The 22,033-nt window shown below is 52.1% G+C and overlaps 2 protein-coding genes across 2 annotated transcripts; one reads left to right on the plus strand and one right to left on the minus strand.

The window, feature by feature from the left end:
* Positions 1–1,967: 1,967 nt before the first annotated feature.
* On the minus strand, positions 1,968–15,002 carry UXT (ubiquitously expressed prefoldin like chaperone). Its single transcript, XM_075324544.1, has 6 exons — positions 14,856–15,002; positions 9,268–9,349; positions 9,080–9,147; positions 8,872–8,979; positions 2,487–2,550; positions 1,968–2,187 (listed from the first exon to the last, which is right to left on the minus strand). The coding sequence occupies exons 1-6, from the start codon at positions 14,915–14,917 to the stop codon at positions 2,140–2,142; spliced, it is 432 nt and encodes a 143-aa protein (XP_075180659.1). The 5' UTR covers positions 14,918–15,002; the 3' UTR covers positions 1,968–2,139.
* A 49-nt stretch (positions 15,003–15,051) lies between these two features.
* Positions 15,052–21,660, plus strand: LOC142251591 (ER membrane protein complex subunit 3-like). Its single transcript, XM_075324543.1, has 8 exons — positions 15,052–15,244; positions 15,425–15,482; positions 16,995–17,088; positions 17,175–17,279; positions 18,642–18,723; positions 18,799–18,878; positions 21,216–21,298; positions 21,483–21,660. The coding sequence occupies exons 1-8, from the start codon at positions 15,090–15,092 to the stop codon at positions 21,573–21,575; spliced, it is 750 nt and encodes a 249-aa protein (XP_075180658.1). The 5' UTR covers positions 15,052–15,089; the 3' UTR covers positions 21,576–21,660.
* Positions 21,661–22,033: the final 373 nt, after the last annotated feature.

Raw genomic sequence — 22,033 nt, forward strand, 5'->3', positions numbered from 1 at the left:
GATATAACTCAGGATCAGTAATGTATGTACACAGTGACTGCACCAGCAGAATAGTGAGTGCAGCTCTGGAGTATAATACAGGAGGTAACTCAGGATCAGTATAGTAATGTATGTACACAGTGACTGCTCCAGCAGAATAGTGAGTGCAGCTCTGGAGTATAATACAGGAGGTAACTCAGGATCAGTAATGTATGTTCACAGTGACTGCACCAGCAGAATAGTGAGTGCAGCTCTGGAGTATAATACAGGAGGTAACTCAGGATCAGTAATGTAATGTATGTACACAGTGACTCCACCAGCAGAACAGTGAGTGCAGCTCTGGAGTAAAATACAGGAGGTAACTCAGGATCAGTAATGGAATATATCTATACAGTGACTGCACCAGCAGAATAGTGAGTGCAGCTCTGCAGTATAATACAGGAGGTAACACAGGATCAGTAATGTATGTACACAGTGACTGCACCAGCAGAATAGTGAGTGCAGCTCTGGAGTATAATACAGGAGGTAACTCAGGTTCAGTAATGTAATGTATGTACACAGTGACTCCACCAGCAGAATAGTGAGTGCAGCTCTGGAGTATAATACAGGAGGTAACTCAGGTTCAGTAATGTAATGTATGTACACAGTGACTCCACCAGCAGAATAGTGAGTGCAGCTCTGGAGTATGATACAGGAGGTAACTCAGGATCAGTAATGTAATGTATGTACACAGTGACTGCACCAGCAGAATAGTGAGTGCAGCTCTGGAGTATAATACAGGAGGTAACTCAGGATCAGTAATGTATGTACACAGTGACTGCACCAGCAGAATAGTGAGTGCAGCTCTGGAGTATACTACAGGAGGTAACTCAGGATCAGTAATGTAATGTATGTATACAGTGACTGCACCAGCAGAATAGGGAGTGCAGCTCTGGAGTATAATACAAGAGGCAACACGGGATCAGTAATGTAATGTATGTACACAGTGACTGCACCAGCAGAATAGTGAGTGCAGCTCTGGAGTATAATACAGGAGGTAACTCAGGATCAGTAATGTAATATATGTACACAGTGACTGCACCAGCAGAATAGTGAGTACAGCTCTGGATTATAATACAGGAGGTAACTCAGGATCAGTAATGTATGTACAGAGTGACTGCACCAGCAGAATAGTGAGTGCAGCTCTGGAGTATAATAGAGGAGGTAACTCAGTATCAGTAATGTAATTTATGTACACAGTGACTGCACCAGCAGAATAGTGAGTGCAGCTCTGGAGTATAATACAAGAGGTAACTCAGGATCAGTAATGTATGTACACAGTGACTGCTCCAGCAGAATAGTGAGTGCAGCTCTGGAGTATAATACAGGATATAACTCAGGATCAGTAATGTATGTACACAGTGACTGCACCAGCAGAATAGTGAGTGCAGCTCTGGAGTATAATACAGGAGGTAACTCAGGATCAGTATAGTAATGTATGTACACAGTGACTGCTCCAGCAGAATAGTGAGTGCAGCTCTGGAGTATAATACAGGAGGTAACTCAGGATCAGTAATGTATGTTCACAGTGACTGCACCAGCAGAATAGTGAGTGCAGCTCTGGAGTATAATACAGGAGGTAACTCAGGATCAGTAATGTAATGTATGTACACAGTGACTCCACCAGCAGAACAGTGAGTGCAGCTCTGGAGTAAAATACAGGAGGTAACTCAGGATCAGTAATGGAATATATCTATACAGTGACTGCACCAGCAGAATAGTGAGTGCAGCTCTGCAGTATAATACAGGAGGTAACACAGGATCAGTAATGTATGTACACAGTGACTGCACCAGCAGAATAGTGAGTGCAGCTCTGGAGTATAATACAGGAGGTAACTCAGGTTCAGTAATGTAATGTATGTACACAGTGACTCCACCAGCAGAATAGTGAGTGCAGCTCTGGAGTATAATACAGGTGGTAACTCAGGATCAGTAATGTGAAATCAAAATCTGTACAAAAAAATCTAAGTTTATTTTCCAATTCTTTGATAATAAACCGTTTGCAGTGTATGAGGACAGTGACACCGGCGGCCGCCTGCTGTGATCATACAGATATGTGCTCATTGGTCTCCTCTGTCACGTCTCCATCATTCTGGGTGTATGGGGTCCTGCGGACGACCATCACTCAGTCACTGGCTCATTGGGCAGATCCTGCAATTCCCGTAGACCCTTGTAAAAAGAAAAAAAATCATCATTGTGATGAGATGGTGAGGGTCCGGGGCCGCCCCATTACTCCTATTATCTGGTGGGCTTGTGGAAAGGAATGATGTGGGGGGATCGGCCCTGTGCACACGATGTGCAGACATAACGGGTATATTTAGGACACCCAGATATATTCTTCTCATTCAGGGGGTGATTCCTAATGATGGGGCTGGTGCCGGGCGGCTTGTAGACTATTAAGCCATATCCGGACGGTCAATTCACACATCCACATCTACAGTCCCCCGATAACACCCCGGGGGTCTCACCTCCAAAACCAGTCTGATATGGGCCTTTATGTTTGCAGCATCTTTGGTCAGATTTTCACTAATTCTGCAAAAAGAAAAATTCTGTTCACTTGAGAAACACATCTAGATTAGACAAGACTAGTCTGGACACATCTAGATTAGACAAGACTAGTCTGGACACATCTAGATTAGACAAGACTAGTCTGGACACATCTAGATTAGACAAGACTAGTCTGGACACATCTAGATTAGACAAGACTAGTCTGGACACATCTAGATTAGACAAGACTAGTCTGGACACATCTAGATTAGACAAGACTAGTCTGGACACATCTAGATTAGACAAGACTAGTCTGGACACATCTAGATTAGACAAGACTAGTCTGCACACAAGATTAGACAAGACTAGTCTGCACACATCTAGATTAGACAAGACTAGTCTGCACACATCTAGATTAGACAAGACTAGTCTGCACACATCTAGATTAGACAAGACTAGTCTGCACACATCTAGATTAGACAAGACTAGTCTGCACACATCTAGATTAGACAAGACTAGTCTGCACACATCTAGATTAGACAAGACTAGTCTGCACACATCTAGATTAGACAAGACTAGTCTGCACACATCTAGATTAGACAAGACTAGTCTGCACACATCTAGATTAGACAAGACTAGTCTGGACACATCTAGATTAGACAAGACTAGTCTGCACACATCTAGATTAGACAAGACTAGTCTGGACACATCTAGATTAGACAAGACTAGTCTGCACACATCTAGATTAGACAAGACTAGTCTGGACACATCTAAATTGGACAAGACTAGTCTGGACACATCTAGATTAGACAAGACTAGTCTGCACACATCTAGATTAGACAAGACTAGTCTGCACACATCTAGATTAGACAAGACTAGTCTGCACACATCTAGATTAGACAAGACTAGTCTGGACACATCTAGATTAGACAAGACTAGTCTGGACACATCTAAATTAGACAAGACTAGTCTGCACACATCTAGATTAGACAAGACTAGTCTGGACACATCTAGATTAGACAAGACTAGTCTGCACACATCTAGATTAGACAAGACTAGTCTGGACACATCTAGATTAGACAAGACTAGTCTGGACACATCTAGATTAGACAAGACTAGTCTGGACAGTCTGGAAACATCTAGATTAGACAAGACTAGTCTGGACACATCTAGATTAGACAAGACTAACCTGGGACAAATCTAGATTACACAAGACTAGTCTGGACACATCTAGATTAGACAAGACTAGTCTGGACACATCTAGATTAGACAAGACTAGTCTGCACACATCTAGATTAGACAAGACTAGTCTGCACACATCTAGATTAGACAAGACTAGTCTGCACACATCTAGATTAGACAAGACTAGTCTGCACACATCTAGATTAGACAAGACTAGTCTGCACACATCTAGATTAGACAAGACTAGTCTGCACACATCTAGATTAGACAAGACTAGTCTGGACACATCTAGATTACACAAGACTAGTCTGCACACATCTAGATTAGACAAGACTAGTCTGGACACATCTAGATTAGACAAGACTAGTCTGCACACATCTAGATTAGACAAGACTAGTCTGGACACATCTAAATTGGACAAGACTAGTCTGGACACATCTAGATTAGACAAGACTAGTCTGGACACATCTAGATTAGACAAGACTAGTCTGCACACATCTAGATTAGACAAGACTAGTCTGCACACATCTAGATTAGACAAGACTAGTCTGCACACATCTAGATTAGACAAGACTAGTCTGGACACATCTAGATTAGACAAGACTAGTCTGCACACATCTAGATTAGACAAGACTAGTCTGCACACATCTAGATTAGACAAGACTAGTCTGCACACATCTAGATTAGACAAGACTAGTCTGCACACATCTAGATTAGACAAGACTAGTCTGCACACATCTAGATTAGACAAGAATAGTCTGGACACATCTAGATTAGACAAGAATAGTCTGGACACATCTAGATTAGACAAGACTAGTCTGGACACATCTAAATTGGACAAGACTAGTCTGGACACATCTAGATTAGACAAGACTAGTCTGCACACATCTAGATTAGACAAGACTAGTCTGCACACATCTAGATTAGACAAGACTAGTCTGCACACATCTAGATTAGACAAGACTAGTCTGGACACATCTAGATTAGACAAGACTAGTCTGGACACATCTAAATTGGACAAGACTAGTCTGGACACATCTAGATTAGACAAGACTAGTCTGGAAACATCTAGATTAGACAAGACTAGTCTGGACACATCTAGATTAGACAAGACTAGTCTGGACACATCTAGATTAGACAAGACTAGTCTGGACACATCTAGATTAGACAAGAATAGTCTGGACACATCTAGATTAGACAAGAATAGTCTGGACACATCTAGATTAGACAAGACTAGTCTGGACACATCTAAATTGGACAAGACTAGTCTGGACACATCTAGATTAGACAAGACTAGTCTGGAAACATCTAGATTAGACAAGACTAGTCTGGACACATCTAGATTAGACAAGACTAACCTGGGACAAATCTAGATTACACAAGACTAACCTGGGACAAATCTAGATTACACAAGACTAGTCTGGACACATCTAGATTAGACAAGACTAACCTGGGACAAATCTAGATTACACAAGACTAGCCTAGTGCACATCTAGATTAGACAAGACTAGTCTGGACACATCTAGATTAGACAAGACTAGCCTAGTGCACATCTAGATTAGACAAGACTACTCTGGACACATTTAGATTATACAAGACTAGCCTGGGACACTTCTAGATTAAAGAAGATCAGCCTGGACAAATGTAGCTGAGACAAGACTAGCCTGGACACATCTTTCTAAGGCTATGTTCACACTGGGCATTTTTAGCATGATTTTTGCCTTGGTTTTATGCAAATCCATGCTAATAAACCTCTGCCTTCACAGTCCCAGCAGTGTCTATGTGGTTAGAGAGATCTCATGTGCACACACCTGCGGAGCGTTCCTGAAGGTTTTGTGGCCGCCCTGGTTTTTGCTGCTTCCATGTCCATTGTTTTCAGTGGTTTTGTCTTGGTTTTTAACCCTAGTGATGGGTGGACTCGCAGATACCGAGAATACCAGCCCCCAGCTGTCGGCTTTATCTTGGTTGGGTATTAAAATTGGGGGGGACCGAACGCTGTCTTTTTAAATGATTTATTTAAATAATAAAAAAAAACAGCCAAGATAAGCGCAGGGCTGGGGGCCGCAGCCGTGGGCTTTATCTGTGCTAGGTATCAAAATATGGGGGGACCCTATGCCATTTTTTAAATTTATTTACGACTAGCTGTACTGCCCGGCTTCACCCGGGTTAATAACTGTTGGTAACAAAATAGAATGTATTAACATTCCCGGGATAGAATGTATAAATAGAATGTATTAACATTCCCGGGATAGAATGTATAAATAGAATGTATTAACGACCGGGATAGTAACTGTCTCTCTGTTTCTCTCCCATTCTCTGTCTGTCTCCCGCTCTGTATATATCTCTCTGTCTCAATCTCTTTCCCTGTCTGTCTATCTATATCTGTCACTTTCCCTGTCTGTCTCTTTCCCTCTGTCTGTCTCTTACCCTTTCTTTCCCTGTCTGTTTCCCTTTATCTGTCTCTTTCCCTGTCAGTCTGTCTCTTTGTGTCTGTCTCTTACTCTATGTCTGTTTCTTACCCTGTCTGTGTCTGCCTCTTTCCCTGGCTGCATTGTGACATGCCAACATCTATATATATAATTGCCTTATTCTGTCTGTCTGTCTGTCATGCTCCAAAATTGTGTCCTTACGGTGACACAAAGCTGATTGGCCGCTGGGCTCGCCATGGCCCCGCCCCCCCACACGGATTGGCCTCTTGCCCCGGCTCTCTGCAGGCCCCGCCCCCCTCACGCAATGCACGCTCGCTCTGGCCCAACTGACACGGAGCCCCGATTCCCAGGTGAGTACACACACACACACCTCACACTCACTCTCACACACACCTCACACATCACATCCACACACTCACAACATCCTGGGATATCGCTTGCTTCTACACCGGCTCCGTCAGGATCCCGGCAGCGCCAGACATAACCTTGCGATGCTGGGATCTTAACGGAGGCCGTGAACGCTGGTAACCATTATACACATCGGGTAACTAAGGTCCCTTAGTTACCCGATGTGTATCATAGTTACCAGCGTTCACCGGCTCCCGGTACACATGTGCAGGGAGCCGGCATTATACTCCTCCCCCCCCAGGACCACTCCTCCTATTACAGTCCTCCTATTATACTCCTCTCTGAGTATAATAGGAGAACTATTATAGCATGGGGGATGGAGCACGATAGGGGGTGCGCAGCATGGGGGATGTAGCACGATGGGGTGCGCAGCATGGGGGATGTAGCACGATGGGGGGTGCGCAGCATGGGGGATGTAGCACGATGGGGAGTGCGCAGCATGGGGGATGTAGCACGATGGGGTGCGCAGCATGGGGGATGTAGCACGATGGGGAGTGCGCAGCATGGGGGATGTAGCACGATGGGGAGTGCGCAGCATGGGGGATGTAGCACGATGGGGAGTGCGCAGCATGGGGGATGTAGCACGATGGGGAGTGCGCAGCATGGGGGATGTAGTACGATGGGGGATGTAGCACGATGGGGGGTGCGCAGCATGGGGGATGTAGCACGATGGGGAGTGCGCAGCATGGGGGATGTAGCACGATGGGGAGTGCGCAGCATGGCGGATGGAGCACGATGGGGGGTGCGCAGCATGGCGGATGGAGCACAATGGGGGGTGCGCAGCATGGGGGATGGAGCATGATGGGGAGTGCGCAGCATGGAGGATGGAGCACGATGGGGGGGTGCGCAGCATGGCGGATGGAGCACGATGGGGGGTGCGCAGCATGGCGGATGGAGCACGATGGGGGGTGCGCAGCATGGGGGATGGAGCACGATGGGGGGTGCGCAGCATGGGGGATGTAGCACGATGGGGGGTGCGCAGCATGGGGGATGTAGCACGATGGGGAGTGCGCAGCATGGAGGATGGAGCACGATGGGGGGTGCGCAGCATGGGGGATGGAGCACGATGGGGGGTGCGCAGCATGGGGGATGTAGCACGATGGGGAATGCGCAGCATAGGGGATGGGGCACGATGGGGGGTGCGCAGCATGGGGGATGGAGCACGATGGGAGGTGCACACCTCCCCCCAAACACACACACACACACACAGGGAACCACAAACACCGCCATACACAGACACCCACCCACACACAGACAACGCTGCACACACACACACACACAACACCCAACACACAAACACCGCGGCATACATAAATATACGCACATACCGCACAACACACACATTGCACAAAACATACCCCCCCAAAACACACCACACCCACACAAACCGCGCAACATACACACACACACACACAACGCTACAGACACACAGAGCTCCACAAACAACGCAACACACAAACAACACCGCTCTCACCCCCCGTCACACCCAGACAACACCCAGAACATGTACAGCCCCTACACAAACACTTGGTAACTACACACAACAACACCTATATATATATATATATATATATATATATATATATAACAAAAATCATACATGAACTACACAATACGTAAATTCTAGAATACCCGATGCGTAGAATCCGGCCACCTTCTAGTTTCATATAAGGGCGTGGCTGCGCATTCTTCTGAAGTTCTGGCTGCACTGTGGCTCCCAGCTCCATTCGCTTTAATGGAGGCAGGTTTTTTGGCGAATAACTGTAAAGCGCGGGGTTACAATTTCGCCTCACAACATAGCCTATAACGCTCTCAGGGTCTAGAAGTGTGAGTGTGCAAAATTTTGTGACTGTAGCTGTGATAGTGCGGATGCCAATCCCGGACACACACACACACACACACACACACACAGTTTTATATATTAGATACCCACAGACCGGGTCTGTGATTGGTTGCAGTCAGGCTGGGGGCTCGTCTGACTGCAACCAATCATAGACGCTGGTGGGCGGGGAAAGCAGTGAATATGCATGAGGCTAATGAGCGGCCCTGGAAGTAGAAGGGGCGGTGGGAGCAGGTACAGCCGTAGACTGGTAAAGTATAGCGCGCTTGCTTTACTTTTTTCTTTCTTTATTACTCGAGTGCTGGATCCAGGTACTTTTGGGCCCCTGCGGTTCTGGACTTGGCCCTGTGTGAACATAGCCTTACAATTCCCCAGGCAAGACTTAATTAGATCAAGCTGGATCAGATAGGAGAAGACTAGATAAAACACAGGAAGAACAGCAGAGATGGCGGGTGTATTCTGGCTACACGATGGCGGCTTTTATTGACAAGTGCAGGTTCCTCTTACTCCGTCAGCATCTTACTCTTCTTCTCAATAAACCCGAGAGCTTCTTCCAGCGTCAGCTCCGCAAAAAAGCCAAAGCCCAAAGCCACAAAGATCCTGGAGGAGTCCGGGCTGAGGAGGGAAACAAGGAGTAAGGATCAGACAAGGAGCGAGACCTCGGGAGAGCGGGGCCCGGGGGGCAGGAGATTGGGGGGCCGCGCTGGTCACTCACACCTCCGCATTCACATAGAAATTGCAGCCCAGGTCCACCTGTGTCTGGAGGGGCCCCGAATCCAACTCCTGCGGGGACAGAAAGGGGAACACGGGGGTCATCCCTGCTCCGGACCACCAGCAGGGGGCGCCAACAAGTGTAACCACCACCGAGCTACAGAAGACTAACACACAGGGTTAACCCCGCACCTTCAGCCTCTGGATGACGCTCTTCAGCTGCAGGTACTGGCTGATCTTCTCATACACACTGTCACGATTCTCCAGCACTCGCCTGCGAGAGGAAAGAGCCAACACTGCATGAGCCTGCACCCCGACACCGACTATGGGGGAGCACCCACCCCGACAAGGAATAAGGGGGAGCACCCACCCCGACTATGGGGGAGCACCCACCCCGACACCGAATATGGGGGAGCACCCACCCCGACACCCACTATGGGGGAGCACCCACCCCGACACGGAATAAGGGGGAGCACCCACCCCAACACCGACTATGGGGGAGCACCCACCCCGACACCGACTATGGGGGAGCACCCACCCCGACACCGACTATGGGGAGAACCCACCCCGACACGACTATGGGGAGAACCCACCCCGACACCGAATATGGGGAGAACCCAACCAGACACCGAATATGGGGAGAACCCACCCCGACACCGAATATGGGGAGAACCCACCCCGACACCGAATATGGGGAGAGCCCACCCCGACACGGAATATGGGGAGAACCCACCCCGACACGGAATATGGGGAGAACCCACCCCGACACGGAATATGGGGAGAACCCACCCCGACACGGAATATGGGGAGAACCCACCCCGACACCGAATATGGGGAGAGCCCACCCCGACACCGAATATGGGGAGAGCCCACCCCGACACCGACTATGGGGGGAACCCACCCCGACACCGAATATGAGGGAGAGCCCACCCCGACACCGACTATGGGGGAGCACCCACCCCGACACTAAATATGGGGGAGAAGCCACCAGACACCGAATATGGGGAGAACCCAACCAGACACCGAATATGGGGGGTGGGCACTGTCACACTATATACGGGGGGATCTCTCTGGTCACACTGTATACGGGGGGCTCTCTCTGGTCACACTGTATACGGGGGTTCTCTCTGGTCACACTGTATACGGGGGGCTCTCTCTGGTCACATTGTATACGGGGGGCTCTCTGGTCACACTGTATACGGGGGGCTCTCTGGTCACACTGTATACGGGGGGCTCTCTCTGGTCACACTGTATACGGGGGGCTCTCTCTGGTCACACTGTATACGGGGGGCTCTCTGGTCACACTGTATACGGGGGGCTCTCTGGTCACACTGTATACGGGGGTCTCTCTCTGGTCACACTGTATACGGGGGTCTCTCTCTGGTCACACTGTATACGGGGGTCTCTCTCTGGTCACACTGTATACGGGGGTCTCTCTCTGGTCACACTGTATACGGGGGTCTCTCTCTGGTCACACTGTATACGGGGGGCTCTCTCTGGTCACACTGTATACGGGGGGCTCTCTCTGGTCACACTGTATACGGGGGGCTCTCTCTGGTCACACTGTATACGGGGGGCTCTCTCTGGTCACACTGTATACGGGGGGCTCTCTGGTCACACTGTATACGGGGGGCTCTCTGGTCACACTGTATACGGGGGTCTCTCTCTGGTCACACTGTATACGGGGGTCTCTCTCTGGTCACACTGTATACGGGGGTCTCTCTCTGGTCACACTGTATACGGGGGTCTCTCTCTGGTCACACTGTATACGGGGGTCTCTCTCTGGTCACACTGTATACGGGGGGCTCTCTCTGGTCACACTGTATACGGGGGGCTCTCTCTGGTCACACTGTATACGGGGGGCTCTCTCTGGTCACACTGTATACGGGGGGCTCTCTCTGGTCACACTGTATACGGGGGGCTCTCTCTGGTCACACTGTATACGGGGGGCTCTCTCTGGTCACACTGTATACGGGGGGCTCTCTCTGGTCACACTGTATACGGGGGGCTCTCTCTGGTCACACTGTATACGGGGGTTCTCTCTGGTCACACTGTATACGGGGGGCTCTCTCTGGTCACACTGTATACGGGGGGCTCTCTGGTCACACTGTATACGGGGGGCTCTCTGGTCACACTGTATACGGGGGGCTCTCTGGTCACACTGTATACGGGGGGCTCTCTGGTCACACTGTATACGGGGGGCTCTCTGGTCACACTGTATACGGGGGGCTCTCTGGTCACACTGTATACGGGGGGCTCTCTGGTCACACTGTATACGGGGGGCTCTCTGGTCACACTGTATACGGGGGGCTCTCTGGTCACACTGTATACGGGGGGCTCTCTGGTCACACTGTATACGGGGGGCTCTCTGGTCACACTGTATACGGGGGGCTCTCTGGTCACACTGTATACGGGGGGCTCTCTGGTCACACTGTATACGGGGGGCTCTCTCTGGTCACACTGTATACGGGGGTCTCTCTCTGGTCACACTGTATACGGGGGTCTCTCTCTGGTCACACTGTATACGGGGGTCTCTCTCTGGTCACACTGTATACGGGGGTCTCTCTCTGGTCACACTGTATACGGGGGTCTCTCTCTGGTCACACTGTATACGGGGGTCTCTCTCTGGTCACACTGTATACGGGGGTCTCTCTCTGGTCACACTGTATACGGGGGGTCTCTCTCTGGTCACACTGTATACGGGGGTCTCTCTCTGGTCACACTGTATACGGGGGGTCTCTCTCTGGTCACACTGTATACGGGGGGTCTCTCTGGTCACACTGTATACGGGGTCTCTCTCTGGTCACACTGTATACGGGGGGCTCTCTATAGTCACACTGTATACGGGGGGCTCTCTATAGTCACACTGTATACGGGGGGCTCTCTATAGTCACACTGTATACGGGGGTCTCTCTCTGGTCACACTGTATACGGGGGGCTCTCTCTGGTCACACTGTATACGGGGGGCTCTCTCTGGTCACACTGTATACGGGGGGCTCTCTCTGGTCACACTGTATACGGGGGGCTCTCTCTGGTCACACTGTATACGGGGGGCTCTCTCTGGTCACACTGTATACGGGGGGCTCTCTCTGGTCACACTGTATACGGGGGGCTCTCTCTGGTCACACTGTATACGGGGGGCTCTCTCTGGTCACACTGTATACGGGGGGCTCTCTCTGGTCACACTGTATACGGGGGGGCTCTCTCTGGTCACACTGTATACGGGGGGGCTCTCTCTGGTCACACTGTATACGGGGGGGCTCTCTCTGGTCACACTGTATACGGGGGGCTCTCTCTGGTCACACTGTATACGGGGGGGCTCTCTCTGGTCACACTGTATACGGGGGGATCTCTCTGGTCACACTGTATACGGGGGGATCTCTCTGGTCACACTGTATACGGGGGGATCTCTCTGGTCACACTGTATACGGGGGGATCTCTCTGGTCACACTGTATACGGGGGGATCTCTCTGGTCACACTGTATACGGGGGGATCTCTCTGGTCACACTGTATACGGGGGGCTCTCTCTGGTCACACTGTATACGGGGGGCTCTCTCTGGTCACACTGTATACGGGGGGCTCTCTCTGGTCACACTGTATACGGGGGGGCTCTCTCTGGTCACACTGTATACGGGGGTCTCTCTGGTCACACTGTATACGGGGGGCTCTCTCTGGTCACACTGTATACGGGGGGTATCTCTCTGGTCACACTGTATACGGGGGGCTCTCTCTGGTCACACTGTATACGGGGGTCTCTCTCTGGTCACACTGTATACGGGGGGCTCTCTCTGGTCACACTGTATACGGGGGGCTCTCTCTGGTCACACTGTATACGGGGGGCTCTCTCTGGTCACACTGTATACGGGGGGCTCTCTCTGGTCACACTGTATACGGGGGGCTCTCTCTGGTCACACTGTATACGGGGGGCTCTCTCTGGTCACACTGTATACGGGGGGCTCTCTCTGGTCACACTGTATACGGGGGGCTCTCTCTGGTCACACTGTATACGGGGGGCTCTCTCTGGTCACACTGTATACGGGGGGCTCTCTCTGGTCACACTGTATACGGGGGGCTCTCTCTGGTCACACTGTATACGGGGGGCTCTCTCTGGTCACACTGTATACGGGGGGCTCTCTCTGGTCACACTGTATACGGGGGGCTCTCTCTGGTCACACTGTATACGGGGGGTTCTCTCTGGTCACACTGTATACGGGGGGCTCTCTCTGGTCACACTGTATACGGGGGGCTCTCTCTGGTCACACTGTATACGGGGGGCTCTCTCTGGTCACACTGTATACGGGGGGGCTCTCTCTGGTCACACTGTATACGGGGGGGCTCTCTCTGGTCACACTGTATACGGGGGGATCTCTCTGGTCACACTGTATACGGGGGGATCTCTCTGGTCACACTGTATACGGGGGGATCTCTCTGGTCACACTGTATACGGGGGGATCTCTCTGGTCACACTGTATACGGGGGGATCTCTCTGGTCACACTGTATACGGGGGGATCTCTCTGGTCACACTGTATACGGGGGGCTCTCTCTGGTCACACTGTATACGGGGGGCTCTCTCTGGTCACACTGTATACGGGGGGGCTCTCTCTGGTCACACTGTATACGGGGGTCTCTCTGGTCACACTGTATACGGGGGGCTCTCTCTGGTCACACTGTATACGGGGGGTATCTCTCTGGTCACACTGTATACGGGGGGCTCTCTCTGGTCACACTGTATACGGGGGGCTCTCTCTGGTCACACTGTATACGGGGGGCTCTCTCTGGTCACACTGTATACGGGGGGCTCTCTCTGGTCACACTGTATACGGGGGGCTCTCTCTGGTCACACTGTATACGGGGGGCTCTCTCTGGTCACACTGTATACGGGGGGCTCTCTCTGGTCACACTGTATACGGGGGGCTCTCTCTGGTCACACTGTATACGGGGGGCTCTCTCTGGTCACACTGTATACGGGGGGCTCTCTCTGGTCACACTGTATACGGGGGGCTCTCTCTGGTCACACTGTATACGGGGGGCTCTCTCTGGTCACACTGTATACGGGGGGTTCTCTCTGGTCACACTGTATACGGGGGGCTCTCTCTGGTCACACTGTATACGGGGGGCTCTCTCTGGTCACACTGTATACGGGGGGTTCTCTCTGGTCACACTGTATACGGGGGGCTCTCTCTGGTCACACTGTATACGGGGGGCTCTCTCTGGTCACACTGTATACGGGGGGCTCTCTCTGGTCACACTGTATACGGGGGGGATCTCTCTGGTCACACTGTATACGGGGGTTCTCTCTGGTCACACTGTATACGGGGGTCTCTCTCTGGTCACACTGTATACGGGGGGCTCTCTCTGGTCACACTGTATACGGGGGGCTCTCTCTGGTCACACTGTATACGGGGGGCTCTCTCTGGTCACACTGTATACGGGGGTCTCTCTCTGGTCACACTGTATACGGGGGGCTCTCTCTGGTCACACTGTATACGGGGGGCTCTCTCTGGTCACACTGTATACGGGGGGCTCTCTCTGGTCACACTGTATACGGGGGGCTCTCTCTGGTCACACTGTATACGGGGGGCTCTGTCTGGTCACACTGTATACGGGGGTCTCTCTCTGGTCACACTGTATACGGGGGGCTCTGTCTGGTCACACTGTATACGGGGGGCTCTGCATATACTGGGGAAGGCACACTTGCTCCTTGTGGGCGTGACCCCTGGTCTCTGACAGTCACGTGTGTAGCCGGTCACGTGGGGCCTGCAGTCACGTGGTGCGCACCTCAGGTCCCGCTGCAGAGTGTCGCTCACGAACGCCTCGTACTTCAGCACCTTCTCCTCCATGTCCGGAGCAGCCCCGGCCGCCGACACCGCGCAGGCTCTGACGTCACGCTGCGTTCCTCCAGTCACATGACCCGAAGTGACATATCAGACACAGGAGCCGCCATGTTTGACTCTGGCGGAAGTAACGAACCGGAAGTGTTCCCTTCTTTTCCACTGTGACCTGCCTGGCAAGATGGCGACTCCGGAGCTGCTGCTGGACTCCAGTATCCGGCTGTGGGTTGTGTTACCCATCGTGTTTATCACGTTTCTCAGCGGCCTCCTGAGGCATCACGTGACCCGGCTACTGCAGGGCGAGAAGAAGCCGGAGCTGGAGCCGCTCAGTGACAGGTGCGGCCCCGGAGTCTGGGCGCTGCATAGCCCTGTGTGGCCCCGCCTCCTTGTGTCATGTGATCTGTATCCGGCCAATCAGTGTTCTGCTCTGGTGTCACTTAGTTCTGTGGCCCATGAGGTGTCGCTCTCCCCTCCCCCGCTCCCCCCCTCCCTAACAGTGTGTCCCTTCTTCCCCAGTCAGGTGCTGATCCGAAGCCGAATCCTGCGAGAGAATGGGAAGTACATCCCGAAACAGGTGAGGACGCCGGCTCCTGCGGGGCGTTCCCGGAATATGCCGGCTCCTGCGGGGCGTTCCCGGAATATGCCGGCTCCTGCGGGGCGTTCCCGGAATACGGAGGGTCCCGCGGGACGTTCCCGGAATACGCCGGCTCCTGCGGGGCGTTACCGGAATACGCCGGCTCCTGCGGGGCGTTACCGGAATACGCCGGCTCCTGCGGGGCGTTACCGGAATACAGAGGGTCCCGCGGGACGTTCCCGGAATACAGAGGGTCCCGCGGGACGTTCCCGGAATACAGAGGGTCCCGCGGGACGTTCCCGGAATACAGAGGGTCCCGCGGGACGTTCCCGGAATACAGAGGGTCCCGCGGGACGTTCCCGGAATACAGAGGGTCCCGCGGGATGTTCCCGGAATACAGAGGGTCCCGCGGGACGTTCCCGGAATACAGAGGGTCCCGCGGGACGTTCCCGGAATACAGAGGGTCCCGCGGGACGTTCCCGGAATACAGAGGGTCTTGTGGGAAGCGCTCCCGGTGTACGCGGGCTCTTGTGTGGGGGGGGGGGTTCTCGGGGGGGGGGTTCTCCCGGTGTACGCGGGCTCTTGTGGGGGGGGGGGTTCTCCTGGTGTACGCGGGCTCTTGTGGGGGGTGCTCCCGGTGTACGCGGGCCCTTGTGGGGGGGGGGGGCGCTCCCGGTGTACGCAGGCTCTTGTGGGGGGCGCTGCCGGTGTACGCGGGCTCTTGTGGAGGGGGGCGCTGCCGGTGTACGCGGGCTCTTGTGGAGGGGGGCGCTCCCGGTGTACGCGAGCTCTTGTGGAGGGGGGGGGGGGCGCTCCCGGTGTACGCGAGCTCTTGTGGAGGGGGGGGGCGCTCCCGGTGTACGCGGGCTCTTGTGGAGGGGGGCGCTCCCGGTGTACGCGAGCTCTTGTGGAGGGGGGGGGGCGCTCCCGGTGTACGCGAGCTCTTGTGGAGGGGGGGGCGCTCCCGGTGTACGCGGGCTCTTGTGGGGGGTGCTCCCGGTGTACGCGGGCCCTTGTGGGGGGGGGGCGCTCCCGGTGTACGCAGGCTCTTGTGGGGGGCGCTGCCGGTGTACGCGGGCTCTTGTGGAGGGGGGGGCGCTCCCGGTGTACGCGAACTCTTGTGGAGGGGGGCGCTCCCGGTGTACGCAGGCTCTTGGGGGGGGGGGGGGGGGTGACGCTCCCGGTATATGGAGGGTTCTGTGGTGGATTTTTGGTGTGTGCAGTGGTCCTAGCCCTTCGCACGGGGAGGAATCGCATTATTCAGGCTCCATATTCCAGCTGATCAGAGCGTTTTGGCTGTTGTTCAGAATCGGTGAACTGTAGATTGACGTCGATGGTGATTGGGGGCCTGAATCTCAGAGGTGCTGCCCCATGGATGTGGTGCACGGATGGGAGTAAGGGGCCATGATCGGGGGTCTCCATACTGAAGAGCAGCTCAGTGAGGTGTGGAAGCCTGGCTGGACGCTGCCAGTCACCACCGTGGTTGTGATTGCTCTTCTCTTTTGTCCACAGTCCTTTCTCATGAGGAAGTTCTACTTTAACGACGCAGAGAGCGGCTTCTTCAAGAAAACCAAGAGGAAAGTGACGCAGAAGAACCCAATGACGGGTGGGTGCAGGAGCCTCAGCGCCCACCCCCGGGACCGGCCCCCATTACAGTCACCTCATTCACCTTCTCTTTCTACCAATGCTCAGATCCCTCCATGATGACAGAGATGATGAAGGGCAACCTCACCAACGTCCTCCCCATGATCCTCATCGGAGGTTGGATCAACTGGGCCTTCTCCGGTTTCCTTACCAGTAAGTCTCGTCACCAGTAAGTCTCGTCACCAGTAAAGGCCCCGTCACACTAAGCAACATCGCTAGCAACATCGCTGCTAACGAACAACTTTTGTGACGTTGCTAGCGATGTCGCTGTGTGTGACATCCAGCAACAACCTGGCCCCTGCTGTGAGGTCGTTGGTTGTTGCTGAATGTCCTGGGCCATTTTTTAGTTGTTGCTGTCCCGCTGTGAAGCACAGATCGCTGTGTGTGACAGCGAGACAGCAACAACTAATGTGCAGGCAGCAGGAGCCGGCTTCTGCGGAGGCTGGTAACCAATGTAAACATCGGGTAACCAAGAAGCCCTGTCCTTGGTTACCCGATATTTACCTTTGATACCAGCCTCCTCCGCTCTCACTGTCAGTGCCGGCTCCTGCTCTGTGCACATGTAGCTGCAGCACACATCGGGTTAATTAACCCGATGTGTGCTGTAACTAGGAGAGCAAGGAGACAGCGCTAAGCATTGTGCGCTGCTCCCTGCACATTTAGCTGCAGCACACATCGGGTTAATTAACCCGATGTGTGCTGTAACTATGAGAGCAAGGAGCCAGCGCTAAGCAGTGTGCGCTGCTCCCTGCTCTGTGCACATGTAGCTGCAGTACACATCGGGTAATTAACCCGATGTGTGCCGTAACTAGGAGAGCAGGGAGCCAGCGCTCAGTGTGCGCTGCTCCCTGCTCTGTGCACGTGTAGCTCCGTGTGCTGGTAACCAAGGTAAATATCGGGTTGGTTACCCGATATTTACCTTAGTTACCAAGCGCAGCAGCTTCCACGCGGCGCTGGGGGCTGGTCACTGGTTGCTGGTGAGCTCACCAGCAACCCGTGTAGCGATGCTCCAGCGATCCCTGCCAGGTCAGGTTGCTGGTGGGATCGTTGGAGCGTCGCAGTGTGACATCTCACCAGCAACCTCCTAGCAACTTACCAGCGATCCCTATCGTTGTTGGGATCGCTGGTAAGTTGCTTAGTGTGACTGGACCTTAAGTCTCCTCAACTTCTCCAATTCACGAAGTCCCTTTTGTGTCAATCGAAACAGTGAAAACCAGTTCCTAATCTCTTGTGGTCACTCTGAGATTAAGGATTTCAACTGTCTGGCCCAAATCCCGAGGCTGCACCACTGAGGGGGGAAAAATCACCGGTCACACATGGCGGCCACCATCCAGGCCAGATTTGTCTCAGTAGTGGAGCCTCAGGCTTCGGCCTGTAACATCTACTGCTGATATCTCGGCCGGGGAGTGAGATATAATAATGGTTTTCACACTTTTATCATTCGGTTATTCTTAAAGGTTCCCGTTATGATGTGTAGTACGGGTGTGAAGACCTTTGCACCTTTTGTCTTTCCAGCAAAGGTTCCTTTCCCCCTGACGCTGCGATTCAAGCCCATGTTACAGCGGGGCATTGAGCTGGAGTCTCTGGACGCGTCTTGGTACGTATACCGTCTGCTCGCTGACCCTGCGTCCTGCTTCATAGTCAGTAGCTCTAATCTACGGGTTCCTTCTAGGGTCAGTTCTGCCTCCTGGTATTTCCTGAACGTGTTTGGCCTGAGGAGCATGTACACACTGATCCTGGGACAGGACAACGGTGAGTTATAGATGTGCCCAGAACTGAATATCTGACCTGGGGCGACTAAAACCAGCGCCACCCCTGCACGCAGGTTGTGAGAGGTACTGCAGCCCGGCCCTAGTCAATTCTCAGGAGCTGAGCTGCAATACCGGACACAACCTATGGTCAGGGGTGGTGCTGGTTTTGAAAGAAATCATGCTTATGTAGACCTGGATGAGGTTGATCCAAATTTGAGACTTAGAATCCTCCGACACAATGGCAGTCATGTCTGCCTGGACCCAAGTGGGGCATAGAGCGCCCCCTGTCCATCTCATATAGGAATGTAGACAGCGTCTGAGCTCACAGGTAATATCGTATTTAAAGGGGTAATACTACCGGCTAAGGGATATTGTGATTGGTGCACGTCATGCCGTTGGACCCCCACCAATCAGCACAGCGGGAAACTTTTATCCCCCCCTTTAGAAATGAGGATAGGTGATTAATATGTTTTACTGGACAACCCCTTTTTGAGTCGGCTCTCACACATCCGATTTTTGCTGTCAGGCACAATATGGCGCTCTGCAGAAAAAACGCAACCGTTGTTTTTTCCCCCGCATAGACTTGCATTAGCGCCGTATTGTGCCGCATGGCCTTGCCGGATGCGGCATATTTAGCTGATGCGGCGGCCGGATGGAACGTTGCCTGGCACTTTTTTTTGGACGGCAAAGAAACCGCATCGCGCGATTTACAATGCAAGCTCATGGACGCCGGATGCGGTTTTTTTTCTTTGCACTGCGCATGCTCAGTATCAAGCTGCATCCGTGAAAAAACAGACGGTCCGCATGGAAAAACTTATGCAACGGATCCTTTTTTTGCCGGAGCCGTCGCATCAGTTTTTCGCCGGATTGTACCTCACGGAAAAAAAACGTGAAAGCAGCCTTAGGCTATGTTCACACACTGCGTTTTTTACCTGCGTTTTTGGTCCGTTTTTGCTGCAGAAATTTCTTGAGAAATTCTTGTAACCTTTCTGCAGACATTCCCCAGCCAAACCTATGGCAAAAAAAATTTGCTGTGCGCACGCTGCGTTTTTTTCTTAAGAAAATCTACTGAAAGAATTTTCTTAAGAAAAAGAATGAGCAGTCACTTCTTTTCTGCAGCTAACTGCGTTATTTGCCATAGATAATTGGCACAATAACGCAGGGAGCAACCAGCGGTAAAAACGCACCGAAAACACACCAAAAACGCACCGAAAACGCGGCAAAAACGCAGGTGCGTTTTTGGTGCGTTTTTTAACGCAGGTGCACTAATCCTTCACTCTTAAGAAATCTCTTAAGAAATTTCTTAAGAAAAATCACTTTTCTAGTGTGAACATAGCCTAAGAGTGCAGCGCCACCTCCTGGGGAATTGCTGCAATAGCACTTTTCCCAGATTACAGGATTTGCTTTAGGCTGTGCGCACGCTGCGTACAGTCAGTGCAGAAATTTCTGCAGCGATCTGAACAGCACACGTGCGCTTCCAATCGCTGCAGAAAATGTCCGTGGTGAAAAAAAAATAAAGCCGATTCCATGCGCTCTGCCATAGACAGAGCAGGGGCTGCCGGCAGAGCGCAGGAAAGAAGTGACATGTCACTTCCTAGAACGCGCGCTTCGGGCAGCAGCCAAAGCACTGCGCTCTAATACGCCACGTGCGCACGTCTCCTGCATAATCTTCATAGATTGTGCAGGGGACGCAGGACGCATGCAGTTACGCTGCGGTGCAGATCGCAGCGTAACTGCATGCAATTACGCAACGTGCGCACATGGCCTTAGGCGGCTTTCACACCTTTTTTTTGCCATCAGGCACAATCCGGCAAACAAAAAAAAACTAATGTGACGGATTCAGCAAAAAAACGGATCCGTCGCCTCTGTTTTCTCCTTGCGTGCCTTCCGTTTGACGGATCCATTGTGATACGGAGCATGCGCAGGTCAAAAAAACGGATTTGTCGTTGGATTCAGCCATATGCCGGATTACGCTGTCCATAGGCTTCCATTATAAAACACGTTGTACAGCGCCGGGTCTGATGCGATACGTTTTTTTGCCGGATCTGGCGAAAGCAGGATGGAACGCAAGGCCATCCGGTGCTAATGGAAGTCTACGGGTGAAAAACGGATTTGTCAGCAACAGACGTCGGATCTGTGTTTTTCCGGATTGTGCCTGATGGCAAAAGCCTGATGTGTGGAATCTATCAAACTACAACTCCCAGCAGGGGCAGAGACAGTCCGGGCATGCTGGGACTTGTAGTTTTTGAACCACTGGTGATGTAAAGGTGGTAGCCTCTTGCTATGGAGTCTTCAGTCTGTGACTTTTTGGGTTTGTGTTTGCCCCCCTCCCCTCCAGCTGCTGACCAGAGCCGTATCATGCAGGACCAGATGTCAGGAGCCGCTATGGCCGTCCCCCCAGACACCAACAAGGCCTTTAAAGTAAGTACACCCAGGAACCTTGTAAGGTCACCCGATCTCTATGGAGAACATCCATACCTTCTCCACCAATCTCATGTATGGCTCCTTCTCCTCTTCTCGTGAGGACACAAAGGAGACGTCCCCGTCTTCTTGGGAGGTGTATCGTGGCGAGATTTCACCCTGTGATGGTTTCCATCTTGTTTAGGCCGAGTGGGAAGCCATGGAGATCACAGAACATCAGTGGGCGCTGGAGAACGTGGAGGAAGATCTCGTCTCCAAGGACCTGAACCTGGATTAGGATTTTCTGTCCCTTCAACGTCACCGTCGTGTATACAGTATTTTTTATTACAGATTGCCAAATTAAAATCCTATAATATAATATACCCCAGGTGATGGCTCTGATTGACTATCGGGGGCTGGTATAGAACGTCTGCGGAAAAATTGATCCCGGGGGAGGTAGAGTCAGAATATAATGTCTCTTTTTAGTATGTGTGTGGTGTCCTATTGTCATGATTAGTGCTGTACTAAAAAGTAGGCAGTGGTGTCTAGGTAGAGTAAAGTAGCCATGTATTATAGTCATAGAAGTGGTGTCTAGGTATAGTAAAAGTAGTCATGCGCTACACAATGAAACCACCTATATTCACTTTTTTTCTCTCTCGTTCCGTTTTTGAGATAAAAATGCTAACACCGTTGTTTTCCACCAGGTGGCGCTATGGGTAGTTTCATTGCGTAGCGCATGGCTACTTTACTATACCT

Source organism: Anomaloglossus baeobatrachus, chromosome 9 (genome assembly GCF_048569485.1).
Source record: "Anomaloglossus baeobatrachus isolate aAnoBae1 chromosome 9, aAnoBae1.hap1, whole genome shotgun sequence".
Classification (NCBI taxonomy): Eukaryota; Metazoa; Chordata; class Amphibia; order Anura; family Aromobatidae; genus Anomaloglossus; species Anomaloglossus baeobatrachus.